General features: G+C 52.5%; 6 protein-coding genes across 6 annotated transcripts; 2 read left to right on the top strand and 4 right to left on the bottom strand.

Moving 5' to 3' along the window:
• Nucleotides 1–804: 804 nt before the first annotated feature.
• Nucleotides 805–4,482, bottom strand: N7482_001976 (SH3 domain protein; the record flags this gene model as incomplete). Its single annotated transcript, XM_056684101.1, has 3 exons — nt 805–2,597; nt 2,661–2,756; nt 2,814–4,482. The coding sequence occupies 3 exons, from the start codon at nt 4,480–4,482 to the stop codon at nt 805–807; spliced, it is 3,558 nt and encodes a 1,185-aa protein (XP_056547707.1).
• Nucleotides 4,483–5,688: 1,206 nt separating this feature from the next.
• N7482_001977 (Rtr1/RPAP2 family protein phosphatase) lies at nt 5,689–6,660 on the top strand (the record flags this gene model as incomplete). The annotated part of the gene is made up of 1 exon (XM_056684102.1): nt 5,689–6,660. The coding sequence occupies one exon, from the start codon at nt 5,689–5,691 to the stop codon at nt 6,658–6,660; it is 972 nt and encodes a 323-aa protein (XP_056547708.1).
• A 476-nt stretch (nt 6,661–7,136) lies between these two features.
• N7482_001978 (40S ribosomal protein eS17) lies at nt 7,137–7,695 on the bottom strand (the record flags this gene model as incomplete). Its single annotated transcript, XM_056684103.1, has 3 exons — nt 7,137–7,217; nt 7,275–7,472; nt 7,549–7,695. The coding sequence occupies 3 exons, from the start codon at nt 7,693–7,695 to the stop codon at nt 7,137–7,139; spliced, it is 426 nt and encodes a 141-aa protein (XP_056547709.1).
• Nucleotides 7,696–8,125: 430 nt separating this feature from the next.
• N7482_001979 (mitochondrial 37S ribosomal protein bS1m) lies at nt 8,126–9,550 on the bottom strand (the record flags this gene model as incomplete). The annotated part of the gene is made up of 1 exon (XM_056684104.1): nt 8,126–9,550. The coding sequence occupies one exon, from the start codon at nt 9,548–9,550 to the stop codon at nt 8,126–8,128; it is 1,425 nt and encodes a 474-aa protein (XP_056547710.1).
• A 247-nt stretch (nt 9,551–9,797) lies between these two features.
• N7482_001980 (SDR family oxidoreductase) lies at nt 9,798–11,033 on the bottom strand (the record flags this gene model as incomplete). Its single annotated transcript, XM_056684105.1, has 5 exons — nt 9,798–10,304; nt 10,363–10,653; nt 10,709–10,841; nt 10,897–10,948; nt 11,012–11,033. 5 exons carry the CDS (start codon nt 11,031–11,033, stop codon nt 9,798–9,800), a joined length of 1,005 nt encoding a protein of 334 aa, XP_056547711.1.
• A 1,662-nt stretch (nt 11,034–12,695) lies between these two features.
• tor (putative TOR pathway phosphatidylinositol 3-kinase TorA) lies at nt 12,696–20,093 on the top strand (the record flags this gene model as incomplete). Its single annotated transcript, XM_056684106.1, has 6 exons — nt 12,696–12,822; nt 12,890–13,841; nt 13,893–14,129; nt 14,189–17,473; nt 17,563–19,582; nt 19,707–20,093. 6 exons carry the CDS (start codon nt 12,696–12,698, stop codon nt 20,091–20,093), a joined length of 7,008 nt encoding a protein of 2,335 aa, XP_056547712.1.
• Between the last annotated feature and the right edge of the window lie 830 nt (nt 20,094–20,923).

Consider the following 20,923-nt stretch of genomic DNA (forward strand, 5'->3'; position numbering starts at 1 on the left):
GAGGCATAATAGTATCACGTGACCGGGCTGGATGCAGCCTTGGAAATGTCTCGCCCTATCTACATTGCCTGGCCGCGAAGGCTTCACAAATTTCCTTGATTCGCCTTCGAGAACCTTAAGCGTACCAAAGTCGTTTTAAGAGCCCACAGCTTCCCAGCTGACACACATTGACTCACATGCCACGAAAACTTCGTGTTATTATATGACATTCAACCCTTGTACTCGGAATATGAGATGTTTTTATACATCCATACCAGTCCAAGCAGCGTATCCTTCAAATGGGACGGGAATTCTATTTGAATATCGTTATTCTGGTGCACAAACTTCTCAGATTCCTAATTCAAGTGTCATTACCTCAAAAGTACATGGACAGCTGCGCCGTCCACATCTCAGGATCTACAGTTTCCGAAGATGAATCGAAATGGATACATTGCAAAATAGATACAGGGCAATGGAGAACATGGAAGAAATCAAAGCAGTGCAGAAAGCATTGATCATGCAGAATTTACCTGGGGTGAACACAAGGAGAAAGGGGGTGGGCAAAAAAGGGGTGTGCACGCTCGCTCAATTCTCCATCAAAAACAAACCATTCCGGCTACTTCATTACCACATAAGCAGGAAGTGTTTCAACGCGCAAGAGGAAAGGGTAGGGATGGGGGGAAAACCAGGATGGAAAGGGGAAAGAAAGATATAGGAGGGAGGGAGAACGCGACCGACTATAAACTCGTACATGATCCCTCCCCGATCTAGAGCGCGATGATTATCCTCCCGGTGTGTGAGATGAAGGACGTCCAAGTGGTACGCTCATTTGATAGACTCCCAGCCCACCCAGCTGCGCGGCATCACGCGCCAGACCTTGCACTCGCCACTGCGGAGGTCGTTGAGCTTGAAGCTCTCCATCTTGACCTTCTTGCTCTCACGTCCCTGCTCCCACGCCCGGATCTTCTTCTTTGTGCCATCCCAGTCGACCACAATACCGACGTGGTCGGGCTTACCCACCTCAGCACTGTACTTCTGGTGCATAGTGCCGCGATGGCCCTGGAAACGGGCGTTGCGGAAGCTAACAATGTCACCGGCGCGGATCTCGTCGTTCTGCGAAACGGACGCATTGGCCAGGTTTGAGTAGACCAAGGCGCCATATGCGCGGGTTCCGATGGGAAGCAGGGCATCAGATAGAGGGCTCAGGAGGTGCTGAACTAATCCGAAAGGAGTGCCATCTCCCACAGTAGAGTTTTGGATCGCGTTGACGGACTCTGAAATTCGGGTTCCATGCTGAAGGTGCGCCTGCTCCAGCTGATCCTGGCGGGGCTGAAGGGGAGGAGGTTCATGACGCTGCTCTAGGGAGACATCTGCAGGGTTCTTTGCATCGAACTGGACTGTCACCACGGTTTGCGAGTAGTCCATGAAGAGAACATAAACGTCCTTGGACACGGTTGTCTTGCCACCTCGCTTCGAGGATGAAGATTCCTCCACTTCGAAGAGGATGTCCTTCCGGTTATGGAAAGCGGGAGGAATCGTCTTGGGCTGGGCCCACCACAAACTGCTCTCCGCAAGATCAATATCGGTGGCTATGAAACCCTGATCGACAGAGGGACGAGAAACATCCATCGACCGCCGCTGGGCACGCATCATATCCATGGACGCTCGCCCACTTCGGGACGCGGAAGGAGATGGCAGGGCCGGAGCCTGGCTCTGTGGGGGGAGTGGCGGTACCAAACTAAGTCGATTTTCATGATGCGAAGGAGGGTGTTCATGCGAGGGGCTTTGGATGGGAGATGCCTCATACATATCGTCATAGTTCTCGGCCACTGTCTGCGGAGGAGGAGGGGGCGGGGCCTCTGGACGTCCGCTAGGTGGAGGCGGAGGAGTAGGCAGGCCATGTTGGGGAGCAGAATAGTTGAACGGATCATAATCGTCATCATTATCGCTGTCATGAGGAGCTACCTTAGTTGGCGGTAGTGGAGGCGGACCTCTAGGCGTATCCATGGAAGCACGAGCACTTCGTGGTGGTTGGCTTGGTGGCGGAGGTGGAACTCCTCGAGGAGCAGCAGTGGGCGGGAGTGGCGGAGGCTGGCGGGATTCTTGTGGACTTCGTGGGGATTGAAGGGAATGGTCATCGGTGATTGTGCCCTCGTCAAAGCTCGAGTCACGCTCGTGGGCCCTCAAAGCATCCTTGAATTTGGCTCCGGACGCAATATCAGTATCGTAATCTCCGTCGTATTCCGTCACCTCTCCTTCAACATCTTCTCCAGCCTGCCGAGGGGCACTCCCGCGGCTGTCAGCCGTCGACCGTCGACGAATAGGACCTGGGGGTGGAGGGGGCGGAGCACGGCCTTGTGCCACGGGAACGGGTGGGTTTGTCGGAATTGGAGGAGGTGGGCGGCTTGCTCTCTTCTCGGAAGTTGAGGTTGAACTCAAGGCTGGCGTCGGGTCGTACGTCGTGAATTGACGAGAATCCAGATGGTCAGGAATAGCAGGCGCAGGCACTGCTGGCGCCTGACCAGACTCATTCAAGGACAAGCTCTTCGCATGGACTGATAGCTCGTCATCAGATTCATCACCAGTTGACGGTCTAGGCGGAGGAGGAGCGGGTCGACCTGATAATGATTTTTAGTATTAGTGTCGGGGGGGTACATGGTCAGAACTGGGTGAAAACCTACCCCCTGGAACTGGAGGCGGCGAAGTTGGCTGTTCAACCGGAGCAGGAGGCGGAACAGGCCGCGATGCCGGTAGCGGAGGAGCGGGAGCAGAGCGTTCTGTGAAAGGCTGTCAGTGAATTGTTACTTATGCTAAAGACTGATTGGGTATCTTACCAGTGGGAAGGGCCGGGAGAGAGCGATCAGTAGAACGACGAGGTGGGGCACCTTCATGGACGACCTCCTCGACATCTGGGACCTGTTGTGGAGGATGTTGCTCAGACACCGGGGTCGCCAGGGGCTCCTCCTCCTCCTTCTCCACATCAACGGGAGGAGGCTTGGTGCTGATATTCATTCCAGCCAAAGGAACCATAGGTACAGGAGGAGCATGGGTAGGCGAAGTCGGTTCGGGCTCAGCAAGCCTCTTCTCAGATTCACCAGGAGTCTTGGGCTTGCGAGCCCCGGAAGGAGGGGCCATCCCTGGTAGACCACCGGGTGGCCCGAAGAGTCCCATCATGCCCATACCGCCACTCATCTTGGCCATTCGAGCACGAAGTTCCATTCTGCGCTTGGTTTCAGGATCCATCTCCTCTTCCTCCTCGTCTTCTTCTTCCACATCGGCCTCTTCGCCCTTTTGCTCAATCGTGTAAGTTGAGTGTCGATGAGAACGCTCATCTTCGTCCTTGCTTGTGGAAGTCTCCCCCGCATCCTCGGAGTCTGCAGCTGCGGAGTAGTCGGCATCATTCGATTCGCTTGCTATTTCTTCTGGCTGTGATAAGGGAGCGGGCTGTGCCGGCGGTTCCTTTGCACGCACAGTGTCGACACTGGGGTCCCGTACAGTCCCCGCAGCTTCAACGGGCGTAATCTCCTCCTCCACCTCAGCTGCAGTGGGTTCTGTAGGTTGTTCAACGGGTTTCTTCGAAGGCTTGGGCTTCTCCTTCCTCTGGGCGGCCTCTGCATGGCGCTGAGCCTGCTCCAATTGCTGCTTTTGCAAAAGAGCAATGCGGTCCTTGAGACTAGTCGGCTTCGGCTGGCCCTCTACGCCCTCCTCGGGTTCTTGCGTGGGAGCAGGAGCAGGCGGGGGCGGGCGAGTCTCAGAAACTGGAGGCTCACGAGCAAGTTGCTCCCTAACATCGGGGTCCTCTTCCCTCTTGTAGACTTTGGGAGCAGGCTCCCTTGGCGGGGCCACGAAGGAGTCTTTGCTAGGAGGCGGGGCCACGAACTGTTTCTTGATAAAGGAACTCGACTGTGCGGGGCCACCGGGTTTGAATGGTGCAATTGGCGCGGCAGCGGACTGATTGAAGGCAGCGATTCGATCTCTGAAGGACGATGCTGAGGGTTTATCTGCCACGATTGGGGGGGGAGGCTTGGACGACTTGGCCACGGGAGGAGGAGCGGGGGCCGCAGCCGCGGCAGCAGGCTTAGAAGCTGGAGCTGGCTGCGAAGGCGAGGATGGAACTTCAACGGCTGGACTCGAAACCACCAGCGGGGACTGAGGGGGCTCCTGTTCCTCCGCGACGGGTTGCTCCGCAACCTCGGGCTCCGCCTGCGGCTGGCTCTCGGTTACAGCAACGGCGGATTCCACGGGGACAGGCTCGGGTTCTTTCTTCGGTCTGTTCGGGCGCGTCGGTCGGGGAGGAGCGGGAGGCTCATATCGCTCGATGAAGTTTTTCGGGAAGATGCCCTCTTGTTTGGCCCCGGAGCCGTCTGTGTATTCACCGAAGTACCAGTCGTCATCCTCCACAGCGGTGACCGTTAGGATTTGGCCGATTGGGAAGGGAAGGTCGTCATCGTGGCCCGACGCATACTCGAAAACCGCTCGGACCGTAAAAGGCGGGCTGGACATCTGGCCAGTCGAAACCGACGTTCGGAGAGACGGAGAGGGAGTGGGTGGTGGTGGTAGAGGATCGAGGACGCTAAGCAACAGACGTGGGAAGAGCACTCAGGGTGAGAAACGGTATACGGCCAAGCACCAGTGCTGATACCTCCGGCATGCAGTGGTATATGAGGCGGGCGAGAAAGAATTTCCTTTGGCGGTCGGGAGTCCGGGATCAGCTTGGATGACGAGTGTTGATGAGTGGTGCCTAGGAGAGGGGAGGGGGTGGGCAGCAGGGCTCCGGAACATAACTCACAGGGAATAGGAGAAATGGGGGTGGCCCTCACCGAGGGGGTCGCGATTGAGATTGAAAATCGATGCAAGAGGGAGACCAGTTTAGAGAAACACCGGATGGAGAGGGAGGGGGTGGGAAGGATGAAGTAGTGAGGTGGTCGTCACTTGGCGGGATGAGGGAGAGGCTCCACTGACGATCGGCGGCTAATAAGTAACAAGAACCAGGGTACGCGCAGTACAAGGAACTTGGGTACTTGGGTGCTTCGGAACCTGGGGCACCTGCAGTTCTCTCGAACAGCTCGAGACGGCAGGGTGAAACTGGAGGGTGTTTGATATTGTTTTAAATTTCCCCCTCGCCCCTCCGGTCTATCGAAGGTATAGACCGCTTCTCGGGGAAGAAGCTCTCCCACCACGATATTCTGCCCCCTCGAAGGGGATTATAAAAAAAATATTTTTGGGGGTCACTTCTTCGTTTCGCTTTCATTCCTAGGCACTCCAAAAGTTTGAAACCCCCAGGCTTTTGGAAAGTACCGGATAGTGCCTTCGGACCTGCGCCAAGATTTCATTCGAAAGATAGCTAGAAAAGGTAGTAAAACGACATCTCAAAGACACTCCCCTAGAGTCGAAGCTGAACCATCCAGTGCTAGGGCTTTTGTCAAGTCACTGTGTTCAGATTTTGAGATGCCACTGTACCGGGGGACCAGGGGTCCACCATCTCATCCAAACAGTCCAACTTCTGCCCAAGCATACGTCAGAAGCTTATAGGGGACCGACCAGTTGCGGTGCTCTCTCTTATTGGCGACATCATCCGCGGGTTTGCCTCTTCCGCTTCCACGCCCGAACCGCAAAATTTCGAGCTTGCCTGTGTTGGCTCTTAGCACCTCGCCCGCCTGAATTTCACCTACATTGAAGCTTGGAGCTTTTCCTTTTGAATCCCACAGCATGGCTACACAGCAAGGGTCATCGAAATCCACCCTGAAGACGTCTCTCCCTTCCGCATATGCCGCCGTGCAGGCCGAGCAGCCCGTCGACACATCGCAACACCCGTCGCAGGAGGAGCAAGAAAAGTATCTATCAGGCCGACCCCGCGCGACTCCTCAGCACCTGGGAGTTGCTCTTCAACATGCACATCAGATCCAGGCTCAAAAAGACGCCGAGAACATGATCCTAGACCGCATTATCGAGCTGCTTGCGCTCCCCTCGTCTCCGTCCGCCGACCCGGCGGCACCTTCGGCGGCCGATGCGCAGGCCTTTAAATCAGCCCTCCTCGACTTCCGACCAAGCGACTACGATAGTTACATCATGGAACGCAACAACGAGGATCTCTGCGGCTACGGCCTTTGCCGGCGCGAGCATGGCAATGCCAGGAGAGGGAAGGACCAGATATTCCAGTTCAAGTGGGGAGCCAAGGGGAGCGGACCGGGTGGCCGGGGACGCAGTATGGATATTGTGCCTCACGAGAAGCTGGAGAAGTGGTGCTCCGACGAGTGTGCAGAGCGCGCGCTCTTTATCCGCGTGCAACTCACCGAACAGCCGGTGTGGGAGAGGCGGGGTAATGCCAGCCGGGGCATGAACATCGAATTGCTGGAGGAAGCTCGTGCCAAAGGGCCAAAGCGAAGAACCGAAGGCTCGACTTCGGCGGCGGCTGTGACAGCCGAGATGAAAAATCTCAACCTCCAGGATCCCGGGCGCTCGCAGGAACTCGCCATGGAGCGCGGGGACAGTGGTCGGTCGCCTCGCGGAGCGCGGGTGGATGTCCGGATCAAGGAAAAGGATCAAAGCATGGCTGCTAGCGCTCCGGAGTGGCGACCAGAGGATGCCACAGGAGGCTCGATTGAGGGATATGTACCCCAAAACCGGCGAGACAAGGACGCAATGGATCTTGATTCAGGCGATTTGCTTGATCAAATCTAGTACATGGCATGGAGGCCAGGGCATATTTGGCGGCGTTTTGGGCGTTTTACTGACCATACTCTACAGACAACTGATACCATACCATAGGCAGCATGAAAAGCTTCTACGATAACCATATCTCAAACGTGATCTTTGACTGCAAGATGGTGGAACATCGTTGCGTAGTCGCGACCCATGGTCTCGAGACTCTCAAACGAGAAATAGTTCAAGAGCTCCTACGTACTTGAACTCCGGGAGATATGATTTCCTCCCAAGAGCAAACACACGAGGGACAAGTAATTGGCAATCAAGCGTCATTTCCATCAGGAAAATCGGCGACACCTTTGTCAACGGGAATCATGTTTTTTCATTCCTCATCCATAAAAAGCCTCCATTTTAGCTAAAACCATAGAAGCCGGGGTCGCGGACACGCCAGGAGTCGGCCGAAGACAAAAAGACTTTTTTGTTTTCTGGGGTGGTCATCCAGAGCGCTGGGTTTAGCGAGGACCGAAGCGGCGGGGGCGGTCAGCCTGCTGCTGCTGAGAGACGGGGACGACGTTGACCTTGAGGTTGTCGAACTGTGGATCGCAATGTTAGAGGAATTTGGAGGACACATGATGGACAGGTCCACTTACGCCGAGGGTCTTGAGCAGGTCCTTGGTGTCGGCATCAACGTCGAGCTGGCCGGACTCGGTCTGGGAGACATCCAGAGCGGAGACCTCAGGGACGTACTGGTCCTTGCGCTCACGCTCCTCCTCCTGGAGCTTGAAGGAGATACCGCGGACAGGGCCACGCTGGATACGCTTCATCAGGTGGGTGGTGTAACCAGCGATCTGTACAAGGAATCTAGTCAGTTTCTGCGCGCCCGAGTGCATTTTCACCTCGTTCGGTGGTAGATGTTTGTCGTACCTTGTTGCGAAGACGCTTGGAGGCAATGATGGCGATCTCATCGCAGATGCGCTTGTTGGTCTCGAAGTCGAGAGTGAGCTTGGGGTAGTAGCGCTCAATGATGACCTTGGCGGACCGCTTAACGGTCTTAGTACGGACGCGACCCATTTTGGCGGTTGTTGGCTGGACGGATGTTCAGTGAGAAAGTCCAACTTGGAAGCCGATCGGGATGGGGTCTACTGGCGCACTCGCTAATTCTTTGTGTGGGTCCTTGCCCTACTCCAGCCCTAATTAATCACGTGCAGATAGACCGCTATATATACGATTATGTAATACAGTATTCTGCCGGGCGGTCCAAACGACTCAAGTCAGGTGTGTACGAAGTAGATTCCGTGATCAACGAGAACGACGCTGGTCTACACGACGCTACGGTGGATGGTGCTAGGCGGGGGCCACAATTGAACAAGTATGAAATTTGATGGATTTGGTTTATATCACAGGTTCAGAAGGGTAATGAGAGTAGCTTTACACAAGCCCCTATTCTAGTCGTACAAATCTTTGCGATGTCTCGCTCGCTAAATCTTTCTCCAACAACCGCTCATGAACTCCGGCGCTTGCTCTTTGGGCCTGCGCTCAAATCGTTCATGAGAAGGCGGGCAATATCTTCGGTGCCCTTCATGGGCTGTCTCCCGGTCTGCGGTCGTTGCTGGTATCGGGGTCGGTCCAGACGGGGCACCATGTTAGCGTGGCGATGGGCAGCATCGGTGATGCTGGCAGCGCCCGGCTTCTTGTAATCTTCGATACCGTAAGGTGCCTTGGAAGCAGCACCCGCACGGTACGAAGAAAGACCGATTCTACCCTCCGAGTCGACAGCAGCACGGATCGGGGTGACCCAGTACTTGGCTCCTCCGGGGATGGTGGCATCGAAGAAAGTCAGGCCAGGGGGAGAACCTTGGTCCATGAAAGTCATGGCATTCAGGTCTTCCACGGCAATACCACCAATACCTGCTATAGCGCGCGACATCCGTCCGCGGAATCGGCCCTTCGGACGCAGGATACGGGCCTCCACAGGACGCTGATAGGCTTGGGGACCGTATTGCGGGTGGTTGTATGTCAAAGCGTGTGAGCGGGTGTATGATAGACCGGCCGATGGGTGTGTCTTAGGAGGACCAGTCACGGCATATTCAGGCGCGGAAAGCTTCGTTCCGGGGGACTGGTAGTACTTTCGCCCAATTCGCTCGCTGGGCACAGCAGGCGACGAGGGAAGATCCAGCAATTCGAAAACAACCGGGCCGAGGGCAAACGGATCGGCACGCAGGGTCTTGATGTATGTTTGGAACTCCTCGTCAGTCACCTTGGACGGCTGGAGGGTTTTTAAATCCTCCCCATTGTCCTGCGCCTGCTTCCGGGCCTCTGCGTTGCGCTTGGCCACGAACCGCTCACGCAGCTTTTGCAGCAACTCGGGCTTCTTGCGGGTCATCTGGCTCAGGTAGGCAGCAAACTCTGCCTGAGTCATACCAGCAAGCCAAGGACCAGAGTGTCGGTATTGTTTGGCTCCCGGCTCTCCGAGACCCTTGCTGGTCTCGGTGTTATCGACGTGCGTCTCGAATGGACTCTGATGTCTGGGGACAATGCTTGTCGCGTAATTGACCTTGGCGGGCAGGGACATGGGCATGTGCAGCTCCTGAAACTTCTCGAGGGTCATCGTGTGATCGGCTGCGGACTCGAAGTCGGTGACATGTTCGTAGGTGTCCAGGGCGTGAAGGCGAACGATGGGCCTCGATGATTTCTCCGATGTCGACTTAGCTGGTAGAGCTCTCTTCAGACCCCAATCGCCTCTGGCGAGCGACTTTTGCGGTGTCACAATTGAGGCCCGGATAGGGTGAGGAAGTGTTGCAGTGTCCGACTCGAACACAGCCCTGGATGATGGGGGGTCTTGAGGAGGCTGCAAAGCCTGCGGAAGTGCGAACAACCGCGACTTCCGTAGAAGATTCGCCGTTGGCGACAGCCTGGCGGTCGCCATATTGTTCAATGCCGGATGGGAATGGAGCTGGACGGGATCGCGCGAGGAAAAGTTGACCTGGGCCACGGGCCAAGCCGATACGGTGAGCCACAACAACCGAGAGCGCAACTCCGGTTGTACTGAGACAACTGCTTCTTTTACTTTTACTCTGTACACATACTTCGTATAATGAGGATGAATACCCCACACCCACGGATACCCCAGTTGACTGATCGTGATATTAAATTGATCGGGAGCTAATTGGAAATTAAGCACCAACTTCCTGCAAAGAGCTGATTGTGTCAGAGACAGTCTCCTCGAAGGGCCTATACTTGATTCCCAGAACATCCTTTGACCTGCTGTTGTCAATCTTGTAAATGTCCGACGGTAAGTCACTCGGCGAATCTTTGGCAGGAAGTTTGGATTCCAATTCTGGATGGGTCTTCCGGGCAATATCTACAATTTCCTTATTCGTAAAGTACCCAGCAGTGACAAAGAATCTCTGGCCACCAGCCTCAGGGACTTCAATGGCCCTGACATGTGCAAGCGCCACATCGCGAACATCAACATAGATGAATATCCCCGTCGGAGGAAGCTGTTCCTTCATCTGGCCCTGGATGAGGTTCCGGAATCGCTGGTTGGAAGTGTTGATGGCCTCGAGGGAGTTCAGGTAATGAACGATCGGGCCAAACACTAGTGGAGGGTTGATAGTAGCAATGTCGAAGTTCGGCTTCTCCTTCTCAACAAATTCCCAGGCGGCCTTCTCGGCGAAGGTCTTGCATAAAAACATCGATCAGCTCATTCCGTGCTTCTTTCAATTGGCACGATCTTACCTTGCTGGCCCGGTAGACATTAGAATGATCGAGTGCCTCCTGCCAGGTGACTGGGTTCCATTCCTTCTCACTATAGACCTTCGGGTGTTGTTTGGGATTCACAATGGCAGCAAATGATGAAGTGACAACAACTCGCTTTACGGTAGGAGCATGGGCCTTAATTGCCTTCAGTATGCCGGTAGTTCCCTTGATCGCAGGATCTAGGAAGTCTTTCACAGGATCCTGAACATTGAAATGGAAAGGGGATGCGGTGTGAAGGACATAGTCGAATGGAGGGTCGGACTTGACAGCCTATTCGAGAGTATTAGTCTGTGAATAGTAGCTATTTTATACATAGCCTGCTCACCTCGTCGAATGCTCCATCTTGAGCTACGTCTTTAACAATCACATAGGAGAGCTTCTCCTTGGGCGTATCCGGGTGGTTGTCAAGGATTCGCTTGCCTTTGTCAGCCGAGCGGACCGTGAACACAGTATCGAAGCTGAGGAGTCGAATTGATTAGCTAGAACAACTGCTGTCATTTGCAACGCTCATACCCATGCTGTATTAGAATATCAACTATGTGGGCGGCGATAAAGCCGCTACCGCCTGTTCCAATCAGTTGAATCTATGACGTGTAGGCAAGTGGAGGAGTTCAGGTTGAATGCGTACCAGTCAAGAGAACTTTCACCATGTTTGCTGACTGAAATCAAAGACCAAATCAAGTTGCTTCGAGAATATGAAAATAGATAAGAGAAAGTATGCGGGGAACCGAGGGCCACTCTGGCTTTTATGGTCCCGATGAGACCATGCCCCTCGATCCCGTCATCGCTTCCCCACCTAGCAGATTGGGACACTGCCGATTACAAATAAACATTGAGCAGACACAACGGCCTTCCATTTTGAATTCAGGATTTAGTGGCTTGTTAATACCGGGTAACTCCGCCTGTGAGGTGGCTAATTCCACTTCAAAGGAAATAATTAGGAATACAAGCACATAGTCGTCATTACCCTAACACCGTTATCGTCGGAAATATGGAGTTATGCCGATACTATATCCACGTTACACAGGATCGTTGGTCTATGCCTTATCGGCACAGATCATAATGTCATAAAGTCCCAAGGAGGCCTGTCAGATCGCGGTGACAACTACCGGAAGACTGGTTCATTGTTTTACACCATACTACAGAACAGTTAAGCCTTAGTAGGGTCGGGATAGAGGCGCCCGACTACACTCGCTGAGATGATGGGGCCGTCCCCTTAGATAGGAAGGCGGTCTGATACTGCCACCGATGTGGGTATATCAAGACATTTAAGGTGATCAATTCTGTCCTTCGGGACATTTGGTCAAATGAAAATATACAGAGAAGATTAGCATGGCCCCTGCACTAAGGATGACACGCTCAATCAAAGAGAAGCTACCAGTTTTTTTTTCATTCCCTGCCCATCGTCGAGGTAGGAAAGCCCAGTGAAGTTTTGGCTACCGGAGTTCGAACCGCCACCAGCACGAAGTGAAAGTCTTTTTTTACTATGTACTCTGAGTAGCAAATGAGTGTCACCAGGGCCAGAAGGTTTCCTGAAAGTCCTGCAGATGATCTTAGTAGGTGAACTAGCATATGACACATTACTTCACGAGAGCTGGACCGCATATTGGAAATTAAGCCTCTGGTTATGGCCTATTATGTAAGAGCCAATTGTCACTGATTTTTCTGGCTTGGCCTAACTCAAGCAGACCTATTGTTCATGTATACACTTCCGTATCTACCCCTGGTCTGTACTGGACTTGAACCAATCCGATAAGCAGTGGGTTATTTGAAGTTGTAGCCTCTCCTGAAGCCGATCGCCGCTCTGCACCACAGCATACTACATAGGTGAGCGTGATGAACAGACGGCCTAACCTCTAATTTACACACACAAATGATATGTATTATGTCAAGCGGCAATGTTTGTTCCTTTGCATGCATGGCTCATACATGGCTTGGATTTCGCCGGCAAGACGATGTAGCCTTATTAGTGCCACTTTCTGTGTCTTTAAGCATCATCTATAGGGTGTCCCTATCTAGAAGAATGCCACTGACCCATTGATAACCACTGAGAGAAGAATTTTTGAAAATTAGCACTCGACAGAAGATCGAGAGTCAGTCTGCACGGTATTTGCTGCTTAGCTTTGTCTGCTTCGTTCAGGCCGCGACCAGGCAGGAGCGGTGCCCGCCTGCAGTTTCGTGGTCTGTGCACCCCGGTTGACCTGAGGCTAACACATGACCCTCCTCCCTCATCCGACTCCATGCGCCCTCGCCTCTGTTTTACATTCTAGAGGCTGGCTTCCAATGTCCACTCTGGGGCGTGGCTCGCAAACATGGCGCAATCGAGTCCTATTACCGACGTGACGCAACGGTTGTTTGCGGAGCTGAAGTCGAAGAACGATGATACCAAGGCCCGAGCTGCCTTTGAGCTCCACGACAACGTCGTCGCAGTCTCCCGAGGTATATCGCCGTGCTTTCGGACCTTGTGAGCTCACGGATTCTAGCTGACATTTTGGTCCCTTTGCAGATTGGCCCTCGGAGAAGTTCAACGAGTTTTACAACGCGGTCAGCCAGAGAATCGCGCAGCTGGTGGTGACAGGCAACGATGCCAATGAGAGGGTCGGCGGTCTCCTCGCCCTCGACCGACTGATCGATTTCGACGGGGTGGATGCCGCCCAGAAAACCACTCGATTTGCCAGTTACCTCCGAAGCGCCCTTCGAAGCAACGATAATGCAGTATTAATATGTGCAGCCCGGTCGCTGGGGAGGCTGGCGAAGCCTGGCGGGGCACTGACGGCTGAGTTGGTGGAAAGTGAGATCCAATCCGCCCTGGAGTGGCTTCAGTCAGAGCGCCAGGAAAGTCGACGATTCGCAGCCGTGCTAGTGATTCGGGAGCTAGCTAAAGGCTCGCCGACGCTGCTCTACGGCTTTGTGCCCCAAGTCTTTGAGCTTGTCTGGGTCGCTCTTCGGGATCCGAAAGTCCTCATTCGAGAGACTGCTGCACAGGCTGTGGGCGAATGCTTCGAAATAATTGTTGCTCGAGATTCGTCGGTCCGTCAATCATGGTTCGCGAGAATTTATGAGGAAGCGTTGCTAGGTCTGAAATCCCATAATGTGGACTGGATTCATGGGTCTCTCCTTATCCTCAAAGAGCTATTTTTGAAGGGCACAATGTTCATGAAGGAGCATTACCGAAATGCCTGTGAAATTGTGCTTCGCCTCAAGGATCATCGGGATCCCAAGATTCGTACACAAGTCGTCCTCACCATCCCTATTCTCGCATCATATGCCCCTGCCGACTTCATTGAATTCTACCTTCATAAATCCATGGTCTACCTCCAAGCACAACTCAAAAGAGACAAGGAAAGGAACGCGGCATTCGTTGCTATTGGCAAGATTGCCAACGCAGTGGGACCCGCCATTGGCGGATACCTTGATGGGATCATAATTTACATTCGCGAGGGGCTTGCAATGAAGGCGTGAGTCTTAATATAAAAGGTTCTTCTAGAATTCCAGCTAACCCGCAACAGGAGAAACCGGTCAGGCGTCGATGAAGCCCCCATGTTCGAGTGTATCAGTATGCTTTCGCTGGCAGTCGGGCAAACCCTCAATAAACACATGGAGCACTTGCTTGATTCAATCTTTGCATGTGGTCTCAGCAAATCATTGACGCAAGCTTTGGTCGACATGGCTCACTATATTCCTCCTATCAAGCCTATAATCCAAGACAAACTTCTGGACATGCTAAGCATTATCCTTTGCGGGACGTCATTTCGGCCACTTGGATGTCCAGAGAATCGACTCCCCCTGTACCGTCATTTGCAAGAGATTTTGGACCCCAAGAAAGCTACTCCGATGCTGAGATTGCTCTCGCCCTCCACACACTGGGCAGCTTCGACTTTTCTGGTCATATTTTGAACGAATTTGTGCGCGATGTTGCTGTCAACTACGTCGAGAATGACAACCCCGATATTCGAAAAGCATCAGCTCTCACGTGTTGTCAACTGTTCGTCCATGACCCGATTATCAACCAGACTAGTGGTCACTCAATTCAGGTTGTCAGTGAAGTCATTGACAAATTATTGACTGTTGGTATCGGTGATCCGGACCCTGAGATCCGACGCACAGTTTTGTGGTCTCTAGATCGCAAGTTTGATCGTCATTTGGCCCGCCCAGAAAACATTCGCTGCTTGTTCCTCGCGGTCAATGATGAGGTCTTTGAAGTGAAGGAAGCTGCGATCTGCATCATCGGTCGTCTTTCCAGTGTGAACCCAGCTTATGTCTTCCCACCGTTGCGGAAGCTGCTGGTCAATCTACTGACAGGACTCGGGTTTGCGAACACTGCCCGCCAAAAGGAAGAGACTGCCCAGCTCATCAGCTTGTTTGTCTCGAATGCGACCAAATTGATCAGATCATATGTCGACCCCATGGTAACAGCACTGCTGCCCAAAGCGACAGATAGCAATCCAGGCGTCGCCGCTACCACACTCAAGGCTGTAGGAGAGCTTGCCAACGTTGGTGGCGGAGAGATGAGACGTTACTTGCCGCAGATCATGCCTATCATCTTGGAGTCCCTTCAGGATCTTTCCTCTCACACCAAGCGGGAAGCCGCCCTGCGGACTCTGGGTCAACTGTCTGGAAATGCTGGATACGTAATCGAACCATATCTCGAATACCCTCATCTGCTTGACGTCTTGATCAATATCATCAAGACCGAACAAACAGGCTCTCTGCGAAAAGAGACAATTAAGCTAGTTGGCGTGCTTGGTGCTCTCGATCCCTACAAGTACCAGCAGATCAGTGATGTGGAGCCTGATGTTCACCATATCAACGAAATTCAGAACGTCTCGGACGTTGCCTTGATCATGCAGGGTCTCACGCCATCGAATGAGGAGTACTATCCCACGGTGGTTATTCACACGCTACTTCAGAATATCCTGAGAGAAAATTCGCTGGTGCAGTACCACTCGGCCGTGATTGATGCGATTGTCACCATTTTCAAGACTCTGGGCTTGAAGTGTGTTCCATTCCTCGGGCAGATCGTTCCTGCATTCATATCGGTCATCAGAAGTTCTCCTCCTAGCCGACTTGAATCCTATTTCAACCAGATGGCTATCTTGGTCAACATTGTGCGCCAGCACATTCGTGCCTTCCTGCCTGAAATCATCGACGTAATACGTGAGTTCTGGGATGCATCATATCAGGTCCAGGGTACCATTTTGTCCCTGGTGGAAGCCATATCCAGGTCCTTGGAGGGGGAATTTAGAAAGTACCTTGCTCGCCTGATTCCTTTGATGCTTGATACCCTTGAGAAGGATACTACACCACGCCGTCAGCCTTCAGAGAAAATCCTGCACGCCTTCCTGATTTTCGGCTCGAGTGGCGAAGAATATATGCATCTGATCATTCCTGCCATCGTACGCATCTTTGAACGACCACAACACCCTCAGAGCATCCGCAAGTCGGCCATTGACAGCTTGACCAAGTTGTCACGGCAAGTCAATGTCTCTGACTTTGCTTCCCTTATGGTTCACCCTCTGTCACGGGTTGTGGCCAACGGCGACCGTGTTCTGCGTCAAGCTGCCATGGACTGCATCTGTGCTCTGATCTTCCAGCTCGGTCAGGACTTCACACACTACATTCATCTTCTCAGCAAAGTTCTCAAGCAGCATCAGATTACTCATGTCAATTACCAGATCTTGGTGACGAAGCTTCAGAAGGGAGATCCACTTCCGCAGGATCTTAATCCCGAGGAAAATTATTCATTCCCCTCCGATGATACCAATTTCGCGGAGATCGGACAGAAGAAGATTGTGGTCAACCAGCAGCATCTCAAGAATGCCTGGGATGCTTCGCAGAAGTCCACCCGTGAAGATTGGCAGGAATGGATTCGTCGTTTCAGTGTTGAGCTTTTGAAAGAATCACCCTCACCGGCATTGCGAGCATGCGCCAGTTTAGCGGGTATTTACCAGCCGTTGGCGAGAGATCTTTTCAACGCTGCCTTTGTGTCTTGCTGGACCGAACTGTACGATCAGTACCAAGAGGAGCTAGTCCGTTCCATTGAGAAGGCCCTCACTTCACCGAACATCTCTCCAGAGATCTTGCAGATTCTACTCAACCTTGCTGAGTTCATGGAGCATGACGATAAAGCCCTTCCCATCGACATCCGCACTCTTGGCAAGTACGCCGCGAAGTGTCATGCTTTCGCTAAGGCACTGCACTACAAAGAACTCGAGTTCGAGCAAGACCAGAACTCTGGCGCCGTCGAGGCTTTGATCACCATCAACAATCAGCTCCAGCAGTCCGATGCTGCGATTGGTATCCTGCGTAAGGCACAGGCATACCGAGATGTAGAGCTGAAGGAAACATGGTTTGAGAAGCTGCAGCGATGGGATGAGGCCCTTGCTGCTTACAAGCGACGTGAGAAGACGGACCCAGACTCCTTCGGCATTACCATGGGCAAGATGCGATGTCTCCACGCTCTTGGCGAATGGAAGGTCCTTTCCGATCTTGCGCAAGAGAAGTGGAATCAGGCATCATTGGAACACCGCAGGGCTATTGCCCCTCTTGCTGCTGCCGCTGCATGGGGTCGTGGCCAGTGGGAGCTGATGGATTCGTACTTGGGTGTCATGAAAGAGCAGTCCCCCGACCGATCATTCTTCGGCGCTATCCTCGCTATACACCGCAACCAGTTCGATGAGGCGAACATGTACATCGAGAAAGCACGAAATGGGCTCGATACCGAACTTTCAGCCTTGCTTGGAGAATCATACAACCGGGCTTACAATGTCGTTGTCCGCGTCCAGATGCTTGCCGAACTAGAGGAGATCATCACTTACAAGCAAAACGTTGGTGATCCGGAGAAGCAAGATGCCATGCGGCGGACATGGAACCAGCGATTGCTGGGATGCCAGCAAAACGTGGAAGTGTGGCAGCGCATGCTCAAGGTTAGGGCTCTTGTCACTGCACCGCGTGAGAATCTTGATATGGCTATCAAATTTGCGAATCTTTGCCGCAAGTCCAACCGCATGGGCCTTGCAGAGCGGTCGCTCGCATCCTTGGAGACAGTGGTTACAGATGCCAGTGGCACGCGTACCATCGCCCCCCCGAGGTTACCTATGCTCGATTGAAATTCAGTTGGGCGAACGGAAACCAGCTTGAAGCTCTTGAAATGCTGAAAGAGTTTACTACGGACCTTAGTGAGGACCTTTCCAAGTTCACTACTCTCATAGCGACGCACAACGAACATCACGGAATGAATGGTGTCAATGGCGTCGGAGATCCGAACCACCCAGACGCCACCAGCCTGCGTGAACGGATTGGGGATGTTGGGAAGTTTAGGAAGCTTCTCTCGAAGAGTTACCTCAGACAGGGAGAATGGCAAAGAGCCCTTCAAAAGGGTGATTGGAAAGCAGATAATGTCCGCGAGGTTCTCGGCGCCTACTCAGCGGCCACCCAGTATAACCGCGATTCCTACAAGGCCTGGCATTCTTGGGCTCTTGCAAACTTTGAGGTGGTCCAGGCCATTGGTAGCCAAGTCAGCCAAGGAAACCGTGAGACTAAGCCTGTGCCGATTCCCTCACATTTCGTCACTGAGCATGTCATTCCTGCCATCCGCGGTTTCCTGCGATCAATCGCCTTGTCTTCAACGTCTTCTTTGCAGGATACTCTGAGGTTGCTGACCCTTTGGTTTTCCCATGGTGGTGATCATGAAGTCAACACTGTTGTAACCGAAGGCTTCACTACGGTTAACATTGACACTTGGCTTTCCGTCACCCCACAACTGATTGCGCGAATAAACCAGCCCAACATCAGGGTCCGCGGTTCCGTTCACAGGCTGCTTGCTGAAGTTGGCAAAACCCACCCCCAGGCCCTTGTGTATCCGTTGACAGTTGCTATGAAATCCAATGTCGCCCGCCGCTCGCAATCTGCCAGCAATATCATGGAAAGCATGCGACAACACAGCGCCAAACTCGTCGAGCAGGCCGATCTCGTTAGTCACGAATTGATCAGAGTTGCTGTGCTATGGCATGAGCTTTGGCATGAAGGTCTGGAAGAGGCGTCCCGTCTCTACTTCGGTGATCATAATGTTGAGGGCATGTTCGCGACCCTCGCACCTCTTCATGACATGCTTGACAAGGGTGCGGAAACCCTCCGCGAAGTCTCGTTTGCTCAAGCCTTCGGACGCGATCTTGCAGAAGCCAAGCACTACTGCATGCTCTACCGCCAATCCGAGGAAATTGGTGACTTGAACCAAGCCTGGGACCTTTACTACACCGTGTTCCGCAAGATCAGCCGACAGCTCCCGCAATTGTCCATCCTCGATCTCAAATACGTCTCTCCGCGTCTCAAGGACTGCTCAGGTCTAGACCTGGCCGTGCCTGGAACATACCAAAGTGGCCGCCCGATTATCTGTATCGTGAGCTTTGATCCTATTCTGCATGTCCTGCAGACCAAGAAGAGGCCAAGACGGATGACACTCAAGGGAAACAATGGAAACTCCTATATGTATGCTCTCAAGGGCCACGAAGATATCCGACAAGATGAGAGAGTCATGCAGCTCTTTGGGCTGGTCAACACCCTTCTCGACAACGACAGTGAAAGCTTTAAGCGCCATTTGTCTGTTCAGCGTTTCCCTGCTATCCCATTGTCGCAAAGCTCTGGCCTGCTAGGATGGGTGTGTAACAGTGACACATTGCATGCTCTTATCAAGGAGTACCGAGAGAGTCGCCGCATTCTGCTCAACATCGAGCATCGGATCATGCTTCAGATGGCTCCGGATTATGACAGCCTCACCCTCATGCAGAAGGTCGAGGTCTTCGGGTATGCTATGGATAACACCACTGGCAAAGATCTTTATCGGGTACTGTGGCTCAAGAGCAAGAGCTCTGAGGCTTGGCTTGAGCGACGCACTAACTACACCCGATCTCTCGGTGTCATGTCCATGGTTGGATACATCCTTGGTTTGGGTGATCGTCATCCTTCCAATCTGCTGCTTGATCGTACAACTGGCCGTGTTGTCCATATCGATTTCGGCGATTGCTTCGAAGTGGCTATGCACCGCGAAAAGTACCCCGAACGAGTTCCGTTCCGCCTGACCCGTATGTTGACCTTCGCGATGGAGGTTAGCAACATTGAAGGAAGCTACCGTATCACCTGCGAGGCTGTCATGCGTGTTCTTAGGGAGAACAAGGATTCCCTTATGGCCGTTCTAGAAGCTGTAAGTTTTCCTCTTGGTTTTATTTATCGTCTTCTCTTTTCCTTTCTCTTTCCCTTCCCTATCTTCTTTTTTCTATCTTCATTGTACATCACTATTGCTGCAACTTCTGACTTCAATTTTCCAGTTCATTCACGATCCTTTGATCAATTGGCGCCTGGGTGCGCAAGAGTCCCCGGACCGGACGACACTCACTGCCGAACGCCGCCAGTCAATTATCGAAGGTCTCAATTTCGAACACGGTGTGCAGCCGAACAGCTTCTCTCGCCCCCGTCGACCTTCCATCCTGGAAGGCGGCATTCTCGATACGCAAGAAGGTGGAGCTGAGGCCCGCGAAGCACAGAACGCTCGTGCCCTCCAGGTTCTCGCCCGAGTCAAAGAAAAGCTGACTGGTGCCGATTTCAAACACACCGACGAGCTCAATATCAGCGACCAGGTCGACAAGCTCCTTGCTCAGGCTACCAGCGTGGAGAATATCTGTCAGCACTGGATCGGATGGTGCAGTTTCTGGTAACATGTCTTCTTTCTCAGACTCTTTCATTTTATTTCCCGGGCGTGGCTATGACGTGATGTGATGAGTTTTTTTTTCACTTTTGTACGAGGCATAATATTTCTCTGTCTTTTTCAGTGTATCTAGAGTTACCCCGTCGTTTTCATATTCTTACATCTTTTGGTCGCTTCGATTCTTGGGGATGTTTGCTGTTTAGTTTGCTTCTCCTCGGGGCAAGTCTAGATAGGGTTCTATCTTAGGTACTCGTGCTGTTTAGAACGGTTTGTGGCGGTATAGGGCCTATACTGGAGCATTGAAATCCCGTTTGGAAATTAGGTTGAGTCGGTCTTTTCCTATACCTACAGGTAGTCATAGAGCCTTCCATAACCTCAGTATTGAATCTATATTTATCCCAAACCTAGGTACTTAAATCTTGCGGCGTTTCTTACCAATATAACCTGGTAAGTAATGCGCCTAAATTTTAGATGGCAATATGTTTTTACAGGCTTTCGATACTTACTTTGAAGGAACCTTGCATTTTTAGATATCAGAAAATAATATTCATCAGAAAGATTTGCGCATGTTACAGGTGATTAAAATGGTCAAAATCCGCTCTGAAAAAATAGGTATGCATATAAACTACTACATAAAATAGGCATTTGACTATCAGGTTGACATGGAAACATATATTATACAGACAGAATGATATTTTTGATCTCGGACCAGACTGTCAGTACAGACTGTAGTTGTACAGTCCGTACCAAGACATAAGTTAGTGGCTCGTGTGCAATAACGACGGGGTTCATTCTCCAAAATTGCCGAGGTCGGTCCGCCTGCTGAAAGGCGGGGAGAAC

The sequence above is a fragment of the Penicillium canariense genome (genome assembly GCF_028826845.1).
Source record: "Penicillium canariense strain IBT 26290 chromosome Unknown utg000001l_segment0_segment0, whole genome shotgun sequence".
NCBI classification, from domain to species: domain Eukaryota; kingdom Fungi; phylum Ascomycota; class Eurotiomycetes; order Eurotiales; family Aspergillaceae; genus Penicillium; species Penicillium canariense.